This window comes from Acipenser ruthenus, chromosome 9, assembly GCF_902713425.1.
Source record: "Acipenser ruthenus chromosome 9, fAciRut3.2 maternal haplotype, whole genome shotgun sequence".
Taxonomy (NCBI): domain Eukaryota; kingdom Metazoa; phylum Chordata; class Actinopteri; order Acipenseriformes; family Acipenseridae; genus Acipenser; species Acipenser ruthenus.
In genome coordinates, this window is record NC_081197.1 from 41442821 (window position 1) to 41462261 (window position 19441).

Sequence of the window (19441 nt, forward strand, 5' to 3'; positions counted from 1 at the left end):
CAATCTCAGTTTTCCCAGCAGTTCCCCGAGACGTTGTTTGTTTACTTCCGAGTCAGGTTACCTTGTATAGTTAGTTTCCAATGTGCAGAAGGACCGAGTCCAGCAGTTGTTCACATTGACGTTCAGCAAGCGAACCAGACTCGGTGCATTTGCCAAACGGACCGACACCACCTCTTTAGGAGGTGTTGACTAAGCAGACTTTGGGGCCTTTCACGCTTAGTTCACTTGGAGAGGATCATTCACACTAGAGTTCAGTTAACACCTAAGTTTAGTTAGTTTGTGCAGGTGTGAAATGTCAAAAATATTAGTTTCGCAACAGTGCGTACCAAAGAAGAGGACTAGGATTCACCTGAAAGGGTGGTGTCGGCTCGATTGAGGGGAAACTGTAATGCGTTTCCCCCTCAAAGCCTGCCAGTGTGAAAGCAATCACATTATAATTCACAATGCAACAGAATCTGAACCAACTGGTGGTGATGTAATGCATAACCCACTGTATATATTATAATGTATAATTATTATTTTTACGTTACATATATAAATAGCTTGGTCTATTGCATAATTGGTCTTTCTGCCTTGACACACTTGTTCTGCGTTTATGTGTCATTACAACACAATCCTATTGAGACGAGAAAGGCTGATAAACAGGGATTGATAGGGACTACGTTCCATTTGTCGTCTTTGAAAACGTCTCCTCCTTGCAGATAATGCAGCACGAAAACGTTTGTGTTGCTCAACAATATTTATTATCCAGATTTCGTGCTGACATTCTACCAGCAGATGTTGAATAAACAAAATGTACGTGCATAGTACTAAGATGGCAAGCCTTGTACGGGCAGAACCCTCCATGTTTAGTAATGAACACCCGTCTGGGCATTAACAGGAAGATATCATTTTGATCACGTGCACAAATCCAGACGATCAGATTCACTTAAAAAATTGCAGTGTGAAAACAAACGCATTCTGGTGCGATTACAGTCGAGAAGGCGAACTTGAACTTGCTTGGAGGAAAAATGCAGTTTATTTTTTTAGATCTTCTGGTGTGAAACCAATCGAAGCAAAATTGTAACATTTTAGTTTGTTTGCAAGTGAATTCTAAATCGGATCTTCATAAACGAACTAGGTATGAAAGGATCCTTTGTTGTGCACACGTCCCACCAAACGTACCGAACCGTACCAAGCAGACCAAACCCTCTAAATGGACCCAGTGTGAACACAGCCTTGGTGGAGCTTCTGCAGTAACACAGCAACAATTTTCAATTGTTCGGCTTAGACACTGCAGAGACTAGGACACCCTTTCCAAGGAACACAGAGACTATGTCACCCTTTATAATGCGTTCTGCACAAGCCTAGCTATCAAGCATGTGTAATGGACTCGTAGACATAGTAGCTCTATAGACAGTCCCAATTACATGTACTAAATTAAGGATGCCTGTTTACCTTCTCAAAATTTCATACATTTGCCTACTGCAAATGGCTGACGACAGACATCAACAAATCCTGTCGACTTACGATGCAGAAAAAAAGGTAGTTGTCTATTTGTGGACAGGTAACAACCAACAGGCGCACGCAGGTATGGATGAGGCACAGGCATTATACTCCCTACTTGCAAACACTGTTGCTATGGTGTGGGCAAGCTTGGAGTTCGGAGAGCATCTCCTGCAGCAACTGTGGGAGTATTGTTCAAATCTGGACCGACGTGAGCCATACACTCACAGAAAGAAAAGAACGCAAAATAAATTGCAGTCATTCTGGTTTTTTTTCCCACCAGATACTTCATTATTGAATTCTGTTATTGTTATCTTATAACTGCTTACTTACATAAGCCATTCCTACAATTATTTAGTATAAACACCGTTGCCTTCAACATCCCAATGCACAGTTGTTTAAGATGCAACCAAATATCTGGATGTTTAAATACAGGGACACATGACTGCTCTTTTTTATCCTCTTGACCAGTAAAGTAAAAAAAAAAAAAAGAAATCTGACTAGTTGTACAAATTAAAATGTTTCATATCGAACAATCCAAAATGTGAGGGCCAGGAGAGAAAAATCAATTCTCCAATGCCAGTGGTGAATGGGAGAGGGGTATGAATAGGATTTACCAGTGGGGTGCAGCAGCTGCCAACTATCCTACAGCAAAAGCATTACAATAATACTGATGAAGTGTGCAATTGCTTTTAGAATCATTGCAGGGGAACACAGTCACTGCCATACATTAATCTACTGGAGGTTCTAAGTCTTTGAAATAATACAATAATATTAATAACTATAACAGAAGATCAAAAAAAGCAGCATTGGTTTTATAAAGAAAAATATAAATAGGTTTTTATTTGATTAGTTATTTATTTTATTTTGTTACCCAGTCTGGATATCCAAAACTTGTATGAAAATCTTTTGCATAATCTAACCCACATTATGGGTTCTAATCGCATGTTAAACTGCTTGGTCCTTGCAGCTATGGCACAGATGTTTCATGCATAAACTGCTCGAATGTGAACTAATGCTTCCCTTAACGTGAAATGATATGCTGCGCGAGTTCAGTTAATGCAGCCAACCCTCAGCGCAGTCAGTGCAAACCCTTCATTATGAGCATGAGCGGTACAAGCCCTAGCACCTATTTTTATGCTGTATTTAATTTACATTTTCCTTCCTTGCCGATAAAACCAGACAAGGAACACAGAGACTATGACACCAAGGCATCTCTAAAGCACAAAAGGTCAGGTTTTAACCTGTCAAAAGCAAAGTACTTATTAGAATAAATCTGAAACCTCACGAAAGGTTATTGTAGGGTACAGATTCCAGTTGAACTGCAGCATTTTCTACAGTAAAGTGCGCTTCATATTATTCGAGAATATTTTCTGAGACACTGAGTCAATTTGTCAGTGCCGTTTGTTTTCAAATGACAATGAAGCCAGATTAATTTTTCTTTTTGAGGTTCTTTACAGTAAATTAAGGATTTCTTTCTGGTGTGTAACTCTTCTTATCTTCAGAGCCTAGTATGTAGAAGCCAGATCCCTTATTTTACGCCAAAATTCGGGACTATCCATAGCTATACTTCTTTTTTTAAAATATAAATGTGAGCCTTATAAAAAAAACAACAAACAAACAAACAAAAAATAATAATTTTGGGGGGGATTAGTTATACAGAAGTTTCCATATTATTATTATTATGATTATTATGATTATGATTATGATTATTATTATTACTAATAAATTACAGTTTATATACATCTATCTTAAATAAGTAGAAAAACAAACAAATAAATAAATAAATAAATAAATAAATAAATAAATAAATAAATAAAATAGTTCATGTTGATAAGTTATTTTGTCTGTACTTTCTAACATAAATCTATGGCGGGAACTGACACACATACTGAAAAGATGAAAGCTTTGCAACCCATATAGAAATTAGGAAAATATTCTTTGCTGCCAACACAAGTACCCCATAGGAAGTGCTGAAGGCAATTGGACTTCAACTCGTAAACATAACATTAGTGGACCCATGAGATAACATAATGTAGCCACACCTGAAGAGTCTCTAAATCCCTCTAATCCACCAGTAAAAACAAATCTAAAGCCAAGCCGCACCTCGCCACCAAGGCTGAAATAAACACTTTATCTGTTTTCAGTGACGCACAGTAACTGAGTGTGTATTATTTTAATGTGTTCGAATTAAAGTTACAATTATAGTCCTGTAGTACAGAAATAAAGACCTCATCAATTAGACATCTGGCACATCACAGTTAAATGGGCTTGGGTGGCACCAGCTACACAAGTGTGTCATTGAATAAATAGGGAAAGTTAAACAAAATCAGGGCTAAGGTTTAACAATGAAACAATCATCAATCATCCACAGCAGTTTCCTGCAGGAAATATGTGTCCCCCATTATCTATATATCACAGTTAAATACTCACACTCGTGAATGACCCTGGTGGCACCAACAGTCTTTTAGATAATAAACTTGAAAAACTGTTCTGATTTCCCAAGGAAATATTTGACAGATAACTATCAGGTTAACAGAGGAAACACAGGGAACACACAGAATAGATTCAGCTTTTTAAAAATATATTATTTTTAATTTGGATCCTTTCTCTTCTAAAGTAACACATTGGAATGATCACAATATAATTTAGTAATTGTAGGACAGTATTGCCACGTGTGAAAACTTTAACAATAAAGCCGGAAAAAAAAATGCTTTTAAATTTAAAACTAGTTAATAGACTAGCAAGCACTGGCAAATCAACTCATTTTTATTCGGTGCAGAACTAATTTATTTTAACATATTGTTTAGGGACGCTGCAATACCTGCATGGTGGGTGTCTTAATAGTAGTATCTACAATGAATCGACAATAACAATCCAAAGCAAATTTGCTTTTGTTACAGACTTTCTAACAAGTCTGGAATAAACTATTTTGGTTGTTACAGTACTTAATTAACCCCTTGTAAAAAAATTTAACACAAACCTGCTTAACATAAAAAAGAACAGTCGTACAGGTACCACAGTAGCAGGCGCAGTTTACACTGCCTCTGAGTTCCTGATCGCATCATAAATTCAAGATTTTCTAAATCCATTGATGTAAACGTCCGGTCTGCTTTTAATTTTTTCAAGCAAATTGGCTTCATCACACTGCCATTCTCATATTCACTTTGACATCCGACACATTCTTTCCCTTGCCCAGCGTTTCTTTAACCTGTGCTGCATACCAGTCTGTCAGAGGTTGGGATCACTCACTGTATGCCACACTCTGATTGGTGGAAGAATTATTGGCGAGCCATTCAAAACCGCCAATAAAGCTAAAAATAAAATATACGCTACATTGCATTGTATTGCACTGTACTGAGTAGGTTGAAGCGGTGGGCCTATTGTACACCGCTTGCTGAGACTACAAAAACAAAATAAAGGATGCAGAGATTTAATGCAATAAAAACATGAAGCATACACCTGCTAAACACGGAACACAATCGCTTGAATAAAGAACCCGGGCAGAATAACACGTTTTCTTCAGTCGCAAAGAGACTTCCTTTGATGTCTTCATGGTAACTTATTGAAGGTTTCCCTCATGGACGAAGCAGTACATTAATGAATCCCCTTGGAGTTATTAAGTATTACAAGAAGGCAAGATGTTTAAATGAGTTATCCAGAGTTAAAGGCATAATTAATTGAATTTGCTAAGTGTCCTCCAGGAACTGTCACATTGGCCAGTAGTAAAATGAGCCTAGTGTACTGTCCGTACTACTTCACAGACGTAAGTTCAGTGTGCTTTCTCGGTCTCTCATCAAAGCACCAGCCCGTCAAGACCAGAAAGCAAGGTCCCACTTGTTTAAGTCCTCTGTGCCCTGCTCGAGACCCAACCCAAGGCAGTGTGACACAAAATCAATTTGATCTGGGGGTTTCTTCTACGGAAGGGTCAAAACTGATGAATGTTACAGCCGGCTCATTCTATTACCTACAGTATTGTTCATCAAAATCAATATCAATAAATGATACATTTATGTCTACTACATTATGAACCCCATGATGATAGTAAGTAATTCATCAATTAAACTGGCTTTATATCAGCAACACTCCTAATCACATGATGCTGGTGATGAGACATATATTTATAATTCATTGGATCTTTTAGACTGTCTATATTATTTTCTGCTGTTTTTACTTGAAAGTGAATCACAGGCAATTACAAGAAAACAGATCATTCAAATTTAACATAACTTCCAGCTCACTGGGACGTAGAGCCGTGCACTGACAAGATAGGCGTGTCTCCCCATGTCACAGATAAGAGCAGTACAAGGGATTTAGGTGGGCCTTATTCTGCCGGAGTGTCTAATAGACACATATAAAATGGATTTTTAAAAAGTGTTTATATGGTTGCTGCCATGCGCCTCGCAAGGCTCGTTCTCCTGCCAGCAGTACGAATGACATGGAGAAGCAAATCTGCGACAGGGACCTTCCTGCGACTAAAATATAAAGTAAAATAGCTACTTTGCAGAGTGTTCAACTGAAAACAGCTCAGCTCACTCACCTCAAGTTTCCTTCGAACTTCTGGGATCTCAGTTGTGCTGCCACAAACACACAAGCTGCCGTTGCCAACAATTCTCTCCTCTCTGAATCTGTTAGCTGATGGCCTATTATGGAAAAAATTTTAGTTTTTTTATTAAATAATTTAAACATGCTAAAAGCCACAATATTCTGAACAAGTTGATATTTTCAACATCAGCTGTAATGTTATTTTCATTACTTTTTTTCACTTTTAATTATAATGGGACTTTTACTAGTACTTCTGGTCTTCTGTTTGCCATATATTACAAAATACACTATATTAAAATAAAAAGCAAATTTATGACACACATGTCACAACATACATAAAGACAAATTAAGTGGCCAGAGGATGACAGATTTATTAAAAACATTTTAAAAAATCTTAATTCAGTGTTTTAATTGAAAAATATTATTGATGTGTTTTGTCTGTTTAAACTTTTGGCGGTTGATCAATATATTTACAATATCACACATTGTTAGAGCTTCATTTCTATAGCAACTGCTAACTGCTCCGTCTGTGATTTACCAAACTCAAGCTCTGTCTTTCATATTGCATTTGAGGAGAGGGGGACATCTACACTAAATGGAAAGGAAAAGTGGGGGGGGGGGGGGGGGGTTTGTAAAAATAAAAAAAAAGTTTTAAACCACTGTGCTGGTATGAAGCCATTTCCTCTTGTTTTTATTGCCAGTGGTGTATTGTAGGAATTCTAGAACTCGTTCATTTTGTTTTAGTAATTTCTCTACCCTGGTCCAACAGCTATGTGATTTTTTTTTTTTTTTATAATACATATATAATTAATATATAACCCAACTTCAAAACTGACAGGAATGGAAAAACAAACCACTCCTCTGCAGCCTGAATGTGATGATCCTCTATCCCACTAGTATTATTTCCATGCATCCCTTCATCTTTTATGAATTTCCATTTAGAATCTGTGTGGCCAAGAGATGGAACAATGTAATAAAAATGACCTGCTCTTTCAACACCAGGAGATGTTTAAACTTGAAGCTCTGCTCCAAAACATCTAACAAACTGTTATGTTGTTCAACAGATTTGATGACTCACCTTTAAAGCCATCAGGATAGACGTCGGTGAGGAATTTGGTGCTGATATCTCCTTTGACAAACAGGGGGTGGACGATGATCTCTCTCAGAAGAGGGATGTTGTGTGTCACTCCTAAAAAGGATCCCAGAGTTATTATTTTTTTTACCACAAAAAAATGGACTACATTTCTGTCCCACATATACAGGCAAACAGAAAGATGGCAGCAAGACTTAAAAAAATGGGTCTGTAATAGTCAAAGATTATATTTAGTACTGTATGTCTCTTCTGGAATAAGTGTGAATAAGAATTTATTAAATTAACGTGTTGTTTAAATTTAATACATTGAAGCAACACATTGATTTACTTAACAGGGTTCAACATTAACTATGGTCCGGCGGCCCGGGGCCTCAGAGATCGTAGTTTGGCCTGTAGTTATAAATAAGGCCCTGTGTAAATTGCGATTTCACAGGCTGCGCGGACATCGTGAAATTAGCCCTATACCGCAGGTTTTGCAATATTCTTAAGAAATAAAAATAAATGTCATAATTATTTGTATTCATACAAATAAATCACATTAACAAAACTGTACAGCTCTGCTGTGTACCTGCGTAAACTATTCACCATGCACAGTGTTGTGCAGTGATTGTCATGTGACTATGCAATCTAGGTGGGGAAATTAAAATACTACACACGGTAAACAAGAAAAATGGATGTCTCTAAAAAAGTTATAAATGTGTCTGCAGCACGTAAAGCAGTATGCAGCAGGAGTTTTACACAGCGATGGAGGTAAGCTGTTCTGCACGTCCTGCAACGTTACTGTAGATCACAAGCGAGAATCGGCTGTTGACAGGCATTTAGATTGAAGTATTCACTGAAAGAGAAAGGCGGAAATCCAGAGCAGTACTGTGACTGCTTTACTTGCAAAGAAACAAAAAACAGTGACTTCCATGTTCCAAATGTCCACTGAAAACCGTGAGGGCACAAAACACATTACGTTTTGTCCTGGCAGAGGAGTTTGTTTGCGCAAGTATCCCTCATGAAAAATTGGACAACCAAAAGTTATGCTCTTCAGAGTGTAGCAAATGGTGGAGTGATTCCTTCATCAGCCCAGCTGAGACATGAATACTTACCTAAAGTTGCTGAGTATCATAAGCAGAAGATTATGGAGTTGGTTAAACAGTCTGGTTGCTTGTCAGTGGTCACTGACGAGTCGAATGATGCCCAAGATCAGTATGGGTTACACATTGTATTTGTTTTGCAAGACCTACTAGAACTGAACGCTGTCCTTGCAGATACAATTTACCTATTGGTTGTTAATTACACCGTTTCACTAGATTGTAAAGTGCTTTGACGTTGATTTTGATGATGTCAGTCAATTTATCTCTATATCTGAGGTTTAAAAAATAATAATAATCTGTACACAATTTATAAAATAGTTCCATGCAGATTCCACGAAATACGATACTTTACCCGTGACACTGCCGTGAATTTTAAAGAATTTCCACGATTTTCACAGGACCTTAGTTATAAAGCACCACAGGCCCGACTGGGCCAGTTACATTTTTTAACTAGTATAATATATATATATAGCATAGTGCACATGGCTTCGTTTTCATGAATCCATGAAAATGGGTAAGTGTGCCATTTTATTAAAACATAACAAATGCGTGCATGTTAAAATGGCTGAAATAACATATATTGAAAGGTGGGCTCTCTTCGGTTACCGTACACCGTTAGAAACATACTAAAAATAAAATAAAAAAGGTTCAGTGGAAAGTAAAATACAAAGGAGATCAATTCAAAAGCCTGGGTTCAAATCTGTTGAGTTAACCAACAGTCAGTGTTTGGGAAAACTGTAAACAAGGGATTCTGATGGAAACGGTACAGTACAAATAGTTTATGAATTGTATTCAAAATCTATGTAAGGCTAAGTTCTCAAAGTTGTCTAACTCCACAAATACCAAAAATGTGGAGCCCTACAACTAATTCTTATAGTTTTACCTCATAATTACTCGCAATTAGCAATGGGTCCAAATTTATGGCAGGCTCCAACTTTAAAATACAGCTACTTTGTTAACTACCAGGTTTTTCTGCAGCTGCTGTAGTCTGAAGCAATGCTGGTACCTGTGCATAGTGGGCAGTTTATACCTACTGGGCCTACACTGGCAAAGCCATCTGACACGCTTTGTGGTTGCAATGCATGTAGTTTTTTTACTTTAGGGTGTGCATGGTTTCAGTGTCAAGACTGAATCATACAAGGCTAGCACACATCTCTTGTGAGCATGATGTTACATTTCCTGAAGTGTATTCTGCTGTCCAAACAAATCAAAATAAATAATTAAACAGTAAACAGGGGGCTTAAGTGTGCAACGTGCTTCTGGGGAAGAGAAGCAAGCAGTATAAAACATCATCTGCTTGACAGCCCTGAAGCGCCCCTTTCTTTCTTTTCATTCCCGGCTGCATTTTGTTTTTTTCAGAATGCGAGTAATCTTCTTGTAACCTGAAGCAGTGCCCACTTCGAACATATTTTAAATGTGTTGTTTTTCCACAGACCGTTGCTGCTGTGAATTTTCAGACACGCTGTGTGGCCGACATTGAAACCAGTCTTGACACACGGAGTCAGATTCAGCCTGATTGAAATATGACATTTTTACCTCCTAGAGCTGTTCATGAGCCGTCAGACCAGCACTACATAACTAGTTCAATGAGGAGAATTTGACCACTTGATTAAAACAAGATCAGCCTCCCCACCACCTGGTGACAAGAACTCAGCTCAGGTCACCATAACTCTTTGAGTTTGCCCTAACCTCATTACTAGCACTCAAAAGTCTTCTACCGTTCCCTGAAATCTGTTATCAGAAACATAATAACATTTAGATTTTTTTGGTATTATTGTTTTATTGGGAACAAAAAGAACAAATATAAAATAGAAATTGCAATGCTTTTAAAAGAGTGAAACTGGATAGCTTCCTCCTTTTGCAGCAAGAGTGCAATTAAAGTACAAACGAGATATTCTTGTGCATCCTTGGCGTAAGACTGAATATAAAATATAACACATTATAGTGTGAAACCAGATAGGCTCATGTTTTTCTACACTACCATTGGATCCCTGGTGAGATGATGGCTGATGACAGATGCCTGGGATTTCGGTGTATCAATTGATTGCCCCAAAAGACCTTCTATCAGAAATTGCCAGGAGCATCCTAATTCACTTCAAACCAGGCACTCAGCTACAACAAAGCCTGGAAAATAGCCACTGAGCTGAAAAAAAGGTGCTTCTTAAAAGAGAACATTAAAGATGACTAGCAGTGCATAAGTGTTCTGGACTTAACTGAAAAGATTAGGCTAAATTGAATCAGATATACAGGCTTTTTTTTTCCTATTCATGTTAGTTATTTTAAAATAAAGTAACCTTTTGTAAAAATACACGCAAGGTGCAGGAGTACAATTGCAACGTGTCACACTTTCCATGTTATATTGTACCAAGCTGAGAAAAAAAACATCTTATTAGATGGCATTTAAAAAAGAATACATAAATAAATAAATAAATAAATAAATAAAACAAACAAACACGTTGTGTACTACAATGCCTTGTTTGACAGTGAAGTTCTGGAGGACAAAAGAATGAGCAGAATGGGACTCATTTGTGTTACATAAAACAAGACCTTCCTTTAGAATGTCGCTAGCCACTTACACCTATGGGGTCTACTTTCATAATCTAATGTGTCGTAGACCTTAAAACCGCCAATCCTTAAATTCAGAAACCTGCACACCTCAGTATTTATGTAGTAACAATAAAGTAAATAAATCACACCACAGGGGAAACGCTAGTAGGATAAAGACAGAGTTTAAAGGGTGACAGTGTTTAGATCTGCTGTTGTTTAGACTGTAAACTCGGCCTTTGTCTTAGGACATGGGACCAAAAAAAAAACAAACAAAAAAAAGACCTTGATATAATACAGTGTGTTGTAAAAAGGCAGCTCAGATATGTTTAGGAAGCTTTGACCGTTTGCCAGAATGTCTTTCAAAACATGGCTTATTCCAGGCAGTGATAAAAGCTCATTGGTATTATAGGGTAGCAGTGTGGAGTAGTGGTTAGGGCTCTGGACTCTTGTCATTGAGGTGGGTGACACTGCTGCTGTACCCTTGAGCAAGGTACTTTACCTAGATTGCTCCAGTAAAAACCCAACTGTATAAATGGGTAATTGTATATAAAATACATAATTGTATGTAAAAAAAAAAAAAAAAAAAAAAAAAAGTGTTATCTTGTAAGAATTGTAAATCGCCCGGGATAAGGGTGTCTGCTAAGGAATAAATAATAATAATAATAATAATAATAATAATAATAATAATAATAATAATAATAATAATAATAATAATAATAAACAGCACTTTGATTCTGCATTAGAATGAAGGCCCGATAGTTATGTGTTCAATGATTATGAAGGGGGTGTGAGAGATCCCACACACACAAAAAAAACAAGGACACTTTCTTTCATACAATAACATGAAAAACACCAACAGAAAAACATTGATGCCAGTCTCTGTAATTCTTAGACGTTTAGACCCCTTAAAAAGCTCATGGAAAAAAAAATAAAAAATAGAATTGTCCAATATGTAATTTAAAAATGACCTCTGTCAAAGTTCATAAGGTCTCCATCTGTGTGTGAATAACAGCCAGACTAAGGAATGATGACCCTCCAACAGCTTGCTCCCGACTACCTGCTGCTTGCAAAACACTGGCCAGACATTAAGCTCCACATACTCAAAGGATCAAACAGGGCCAGAAAATACTGCTTATTTTATACAAAATGAGAAGCTTAAAAAAAAAAAAAAAAAAAAAAAATACTGCTCGAGTATATTAGCAACAACCATGACCACCAAGGAAAATAAATGTTCTAAATTAGACCCAAATAACGCTTGAATTATTGCCCACATTATCCTGTAACCTATACCTCTGCTGGTTTGTGGGGGCTACAATAACAAGACTATTTGAAGCATAATCTGTTTTCACAATTTCTAATTAAGAAACAACTCTTCCTACTTTGTTATTCTCACACACGATAACATGTTATTATAAATCATATGAAAAGACCAAATCTTTGGGGGGGGGGGGGGGGGGGGTATACAAATATTTATTAATTACTTTAAAATATTTCATATATTTTCTTGTAATACTCAGTTTTGTCGGACTGAGAATTTTCAAAATAGCCAGATGAGTGAGAAACACATACTGACATTCACACTGAATTAATTGCAGTGAGACAAACTCTTTAAATTCACTTTTAATCTGTGTTTGTTCAACAAAAGCCATCAAGATGCATTCCTGCTACACTAGTTGCCTGAAGGTCTGTAACGCAAATGTCTGTTCTGTTGCCAAAGCACATCCTGCGAATGAGACCCTCTATTGATATCAGTCGATCCATTATAATAAAGGAAAGAAACAAACAAAAACCACTTGATTACACTTGAGACTCTGTTACAAACAAATCCAAACAGATAGGTACACAAAAGCGTTCAATCCTGGCACCTGCTTGTATTTCTGTCTGCTACGCCTCGAATAAAGAGAATTTAGTGATGACCCCCTATTGCACGCAAAGTGCTAGTGGGGGGCATATTGTGGTTGCTTTGGCTGTACTCTGCATGAGTGGGTGGGTTGGCAGAGAGACGCGCTTGCGTAGAGCAGGATTTCTCAGTTGCAACCAGATTCATCTGTGGTTAAGGAGGACTGCAGAAAAGGCACATGCATCACATGGCGCTTCATACGTTTTTTGGGAATTCTTGAGTTAGTAAATTCTAATCCTGAAATGAAGGCAATTAGAAATCAGGTACAATGACAAGCTGCAATTTCCCAGTCTGAGTGGGAGAGACTTTCACACCGCCTACAATCAAGGTGCACCGAATTATGCTCATTTGATAGCACATAACCTCAATCAGCAGTGCTAGTAAAAACAATGGCGCAGAGGTATACAACATCAAACTCATGCCTAACCCCACAGCGCTGCATATCCATTGAGCGCATCATTGATTATTTATGACTCCTCTCTGGGTACAGCATGCTGTATGGCTTGAACTGAATGATATCCTCTTTATCTGCCCTCATTAAACACTGTTCTGGTGTAATAGCACAGACGATACAGGTGCTCTAAAAGCTTAAAACTGATCAGCTGTGCAATGTCTCCAACAGAAGCCTTAAGGGACAGTTGTTTTTATTTGTGTTTGTTTATTATAGTTGCGGTTATCTATTGCAATTTTTTTTTGTGACCAAGTAAAAACATCTGTTTGAAATATATATTGTGGATCCCATTAAGGATGACATCCTACACTCTGAAAAAAAAAATGTAAATAAGAGGATCACTTTTCCCATATTAGAGATTCTGTTTTTCAAAAGAGAGATTGGAACTAATCTCTTCTCTTTTGAGTAAAAGGTACTTTTCCCAAACCATACAGTAGCTTCCATCCCTAAAATATACATTTCATATCCTTGTAATTACTATGCTACTATAGTAATCAAATTCTTTAAAGGCAAATTAACAAAATACAATGACATTGCATTATTTTAAAAAGGTCCAGTCTCTCTTAAATAGTCATAGCCTGTGTGCAAATTGAAAAGACAGATTTCATCAACTAAACCAGATTTGTTTAGTTATGGCTCTTTGAGCTAATATATATATATATATATATATATATATATATATATATATATATATATATATATATATATATAAAATCTATCTATATCTATCTATCTATATATAATTTATTTATTTTTTAAGCATTAAGTGCTAAAATGCCTCCTGACACTGATGGCTACTGCCTTATTTGAAAGGATTTTTCACTTGTGATATTGAGTTTAGATTACTTCTCAATGGAAGAGCAAGGTCCCATCATCCGTTCCTAATAGTAATAGTGCAGATACTTTACAGAAAATAGGATGCAGTTTGTTTTCGGTGATTGAACTCTGTATTACTTCAATGACTCCACTTTCAGACTCAATCCCTGTCTAATGATTTTCTGAGATGCCTTATTGACAGCTCTAGTATATTTGCTCTCTTTCGCTCACCCTCTCCTTGCAATATAAATGGACCAGAAGCGTGGTGATTTATTTATTTTTTGTCATTTCAGATGTTGGTTGTCACATTTGACACCACTAGTAAGTATGGAATTGACCAAGCAAACTGTGTACATGACAGCTGGGCTCCCCCTCTCCTCCCCATACAAATGCACTGTAATTGAAACCTAAAATCTCTTTTTTTACAAAAATAAAATCAGTTTTTTTACAAAAATAAAATGGTTTATAACACACAACAAATTCTATAATCTAAAATACTGTATTTAAAAGTTTTTTTTTTTTTTTTTTCTAGCAAACCATTTATGCAAACAGACATCATTCTTTAAAAATAAATATCAAAAAAAGGCTTTTGATATATTTTTGTTCTACACATATCCAGACCAACACCTGGACAGCAGTAGAAATTCAACGACAATAACAAAAAAGAATTTCAACTGAACAAAATACAATTTCAGCTGACTACTTATTCCTACTGGATTGTCGGAGTTAAAAACAATGCTGGTCAGAACCAGCGGACAACTTAAACACTTTAAAACATGGATGAATAGGACTAAAAAAATGAAGTCTCCTTGGAAATGATGGGTCTTTTCTTCTTAATTAGCAGGCTTTCTCTGACTATGTTTTAATTTCCAGTTAATAAGCAAAGTCTTATTCAATTTGTTAATTACAACCTGTTCCAGCTGTTTCCCTTTAATTTATGCCAGCCTACCACACTAGGAGTTTTATTTGTTACCTCGAATGACATAATTGTCTAGAGCCTCCTCCATTCTCTGAAGTGCTTCAGCTCGAGTAGAGCCATATGTAACCAACTGAAAAAAGAAACATAAAACTCTTTACAGCAAATTATTATTATTATTATTATTATTATTACAATAATTATTATAAAGAATCTCAACTATAGTATGGTACCTCATTATAATATGTTAAAAACTGGCTTGGATAAATAAGTGCTGTGCTTGGCAAAACAAGATCACATGACTGTGCGGTACTATGATTGTCTTACCGCACGGCTATGACATCACTAAGAATTATAGAAAAATTGGCAAACATACTGTGGTATTTATTTAGTCAGAGAACAGAACAAAGAAAACTCTGCTGCAAGCATAGCAGTGACACTATCCAAAAGCCATCTGAGAAATCACCACGCAAGTCTCACTCACTATGTAATATACTGTATATGCAGCAGCTGCATCTACTTATTAAACTAAATATCGCCTTATAACTGACTAGCGAGTATGCAATATTTAAACTCGACACAACAGATACATCTCACGACTACCCTCCGACTTCAGAAACAAAATTAAAATCTCCTGCTCTCTGCTGACATAACCGTTGCGCTTTTAAACATGGTCGGGTTCAGCATAGAATTCCATTGTGCTCGCCGCGGACGGGCAGCACTGCGCAAACTGACACGGAAGTCGTTTAGTCCACATATCATCTAATGCTGGTTTACAATCGAGGGAAATTATGCCGGTTAATGGCAGCGGTGTGAAAACAGCCTCAGAAATTATTGGTCAGCTTCTCTTAAGACCGCAAAGCCTGAATAGAATAATTTCTTACAAAATAAAAAAACAAATAAACACTCGGAAGCCCCTCCCTCGAGTGCCAGTGCGGTGCAGTGATTGGCTGTTCCATGAACCCTCCCTCAGATGTGGGAAATCAGTCTGCTTTCAATTCACAAATGCCATTTCATCTTTAAATGACAAATGTTCAATGTAATATTTATGGCAAATAAAAAAAGTACAAAATATATGTTACAATCAAACGGTGGAAGGATACATAATATATTTCACATTTTTTTCCTTAAAAAATTCAGTTTGTGTAATTATTTAAAAAAAAAAAAAAAAAAGAAATGTAGCCATTTTATAAGCGAAATAACCCACTTCAGGGTGTGCAGCAAGACAATTCTTACCTGTGGTCTCGTGCCTCACAACCAACAAATAATTTCAATAAAACATTTTACATAAATTTTTTTCCTCTCTGAAAATCTTTTACCCCTTATTTCTTCTTTCAAAACACAGAAAAAACATGATTATATAAATGATCCCCTATATATATATATATATATATATATATATATATATATATATATATATATATATATATATATATATATATATATATATATATATATATGCTTGCTTGCTTGCTACTTTTCGATATTAAAATCGATAAAGCTCGTTAAACGTCAAATTCACAAAAAACATGACTGAAATAAATTTATATACAATAAACGTCGGTAAAACCAGTCACTATTTTTTATTTTCTTACCAAAAATAATCATTAAGAAATCCTCTCAAGTTTGTGTAGTTTTTATACTTGCTGTCTGTCCCATCTCCGTTCCGCTCTGAATGGCTGGGGGTAGCTGTCAGTCATCTCAGTGGTCCGTTAGTACTGTAGTTTCACCCTGTTCTGACAGATCTTGTTGACTGAAGCAGTGCTGGAATGCTCTCATTTGTTTAAAAGACTGTCAATCATCAAAACCTGCACCGACTGTGCACTTTCATTTGCCAGCTACAGAGCCTGTCATTCAAAGCGCCAACTTTGAAGTTAAGGTGTATGTAAGCTTTTGCTTTAGGTATACGGTGACAGTTACTAGTTTGACTTGAAAATGGTGCGCAAGAGGAAAACACTTAATGAATATTATGCAGAACACCCTGGCCGACGGCTGAAGTCTCTGCGGCAGGACAAAGGGGGCCCGTCTGCCTTGTCTTCCAGTGACACTGAGTCCAGCTGTGCTGAAGCAGGACAGGGGTGGAGCTCAGACTCCAAGTAATAAGTGCAAGTTAGTTCTGTTCAACTAATGTTTTGTTCTGTGCAAATTATTTTTACTCGTAAATTTATGCTATATTTCTACAGTTTATTTGAGAGAATTTTTAAATTAGTGTAGGACCTTTATCTTTAAAAGGTACAGCTCCACTGTGACCAAATGTTATTTCAATTAGAATGTTGGTAACCATGGTTTTATTGTATGTTGAATATGATAAAGGGGTTTCACAAAATGAGACATTTTTCAACCATTTTTTTTTTTTTTTTTAAAGCCATTTTTTTCAGCCATTCGCTGTTTGAATTGAAAAATAAGGATCGAAAAAAACCAGTAAATTATTTCTAAAATAAACGTAGATATTAATCGATTTGGCAAAAAAAATTAAAATCGAATAGTAGCAAGCCTGTACATACATACATATATATATATATATATATATATATATATATATATATATATACATATATATATATATACATATATATATATATACATATATATATATATACATATATATATATATATACATATATATATATACATATATATATATACATATATATATATACATATATATATATACATATATATATACATATATATATATATATATATATATATATATATACACACACATACACACACATACATACATACATACATACACACACACACACAGTTGTAATCATAAGTTTACATACCCCAATTGAAATTTATAATTTTTAGAAATTTCTCAAACAAATTCTTGGAAAAATCTTTTGAAGCAAAAGTTTTGCTTTTGTGGATGAGGAAAACAAGTTTCAAAACTCAAAAAATGCTAATTCAAAAGTATTCATACCCTGACGAGGAAAATTAAATAAATAGATAGTTGAGGCACCTTTAGCAATAATAATCTTTTCTAAATGATTAGGATATTTGTCAATGAGCTTTTGGCATGATTCTTTAGTGATTTCTGACTATTCTTCGACACAAAATTGTTACAGTTCATTCAAATTCCAAGGACTTCTCTTGTGCACAGCCTTCAACTCATACCAAAGATTCTCAATTGGATTTAGATCGGGACTTTGACTAGGCCATTCCAGAACCTTTATTTCATTCTTCTTAAACCATTCTAAAAGTAGATTTTGATGTGTGCTTTGGATCGTTGTTGTGTTGGAACGTCCAGTTGCGCTTTAAACCAAGTTTTGTAGCAGAGGGTTTCAGATGATTGGCCAATATCTTTTGGTATGCTATGGAACCCATTCTACCATGTATTGGAACTACATTTCTGTGCCATTAGAGGAAAAACAGCCCCATAGAAGGATATTACCACCTCCATGCTTGACAGTAGGTATGGTGTTCTTTTCTTTGTATGCCTAACCAGACTTTCTCCAAATGTAACGACTATCAGCGTGACCAAATAGCTCGCTTTTTGTTTCATCACTCCCAAAACCTTTGACCAGAACTCATATCCATCATCCAAATGCTGTTATGCAAACTTTAAGCGACTGTCCTTGTGACATTTTCCAAAGAGTGGCTTTTTCCTTGGTCTGCAACCAGAGACCTTCACTATGCAATACTCGACCTATGGTTGAAATGGAAACCTCAGACCCACTTGCAGCCAATTCACTTTGAATATCTTTGGCAGTCAATCTTGGATTGTTATTAACTTTCCTCACAATTCTTCTGCTTGTTCTTAGTGAAAGAAGCTTCTTTCTTCCAGACCAAAGGAGCGTTTTGACAGTACCATGAGTCTTGTACTTCTTGATAATATAACAATAGTTGAAATTGGGATACTCAAATGCTTGGAAATCTTCTTGTAGCTTTCTCCTGCTTGATGACAATAAACCATTTTCTGCCTAAGGTCTTCAGATAGCTCTTTACTTTATCCCCATATTGACGTATTGGTAAGGAACCTACAATCCAACATTTTCTAGACTTTTCTTGAATTAGGGTCTGCATTATCATATTGAAATTTCTAGCTCCTTGTAGACAATACTATCATAGCATCAAAGGGTATGGAGTTTGGTTAGCAGTTTTGGAGTTTTGTTTAAAAAAAATGTTGAAATAAATAATTGTAGACATCTATTTCTTGTAACTTTTTTCCTCATCCACAAAAGCAAAACTTTTGCTACAAAAGACTTTTCTTAAAATTCTAGAAATTATAAATTTCCATTGGGGTATGTAAACTTTTGACTACAACTGTGTGTGTGTGTGTTTGTGTGTGTATATATATATATAAAATCATGAGAATAATGAGTACAATATGGTAATCAACACAGAATACATTGTATCAATACGAAAAAATAAATGACTCACTTTGGAGATCATGGGATCATAGTAAATGCTGATTTCACTTCCTTCTTGAATGCCACTGTCAACGCGAACCTGAAAGAAAACACGTATCAAGATCAAGTAACAAATTAACTAACAAATTAACTTTATCCATTTCAAGCCATACATCTACAGCGTTGAGCAAAACGTGCTCCAGCCACTGCCGCATCTTCCAATGTGCTTTTCCGTAAAAATCTGCAGA

At 36.0% G+C, this 19441-nt stretch overlaps 1 protein-coding gene across 1 annotated transcript in view; it reads right to left on the reverse strand.

The window, feature by feature from the left end:
• The window catches only part of LOC117406085 (propionyl-CoA carboxylase alpha chain, mitochondrial-like), a 165846-nt gene that overhangs the window by 86476 nt on the left and 59929 nt on the right, over nt 1-19441 (reverse strand). The window contains exons 15-18 of the mRNA XM_034009842.3: nt 19225-19293; nt 14893-14968; nt 7109-7219; nt 6026-6128 (exon numbers count right to left, since the gene is read on the reverse strand). Of these exons, the coding sequence (XP_033865733.1) occupies nt 6026-6128; nt 7109-7219; nt 14893-14968; nt 19225-19293 (359 nt within the window). The remainder of the gene's footprint in view (nt 1-6025; nt 6129-7108; nt 7220-14892; nt 14969-19224; nt 19294-19441) is intronic.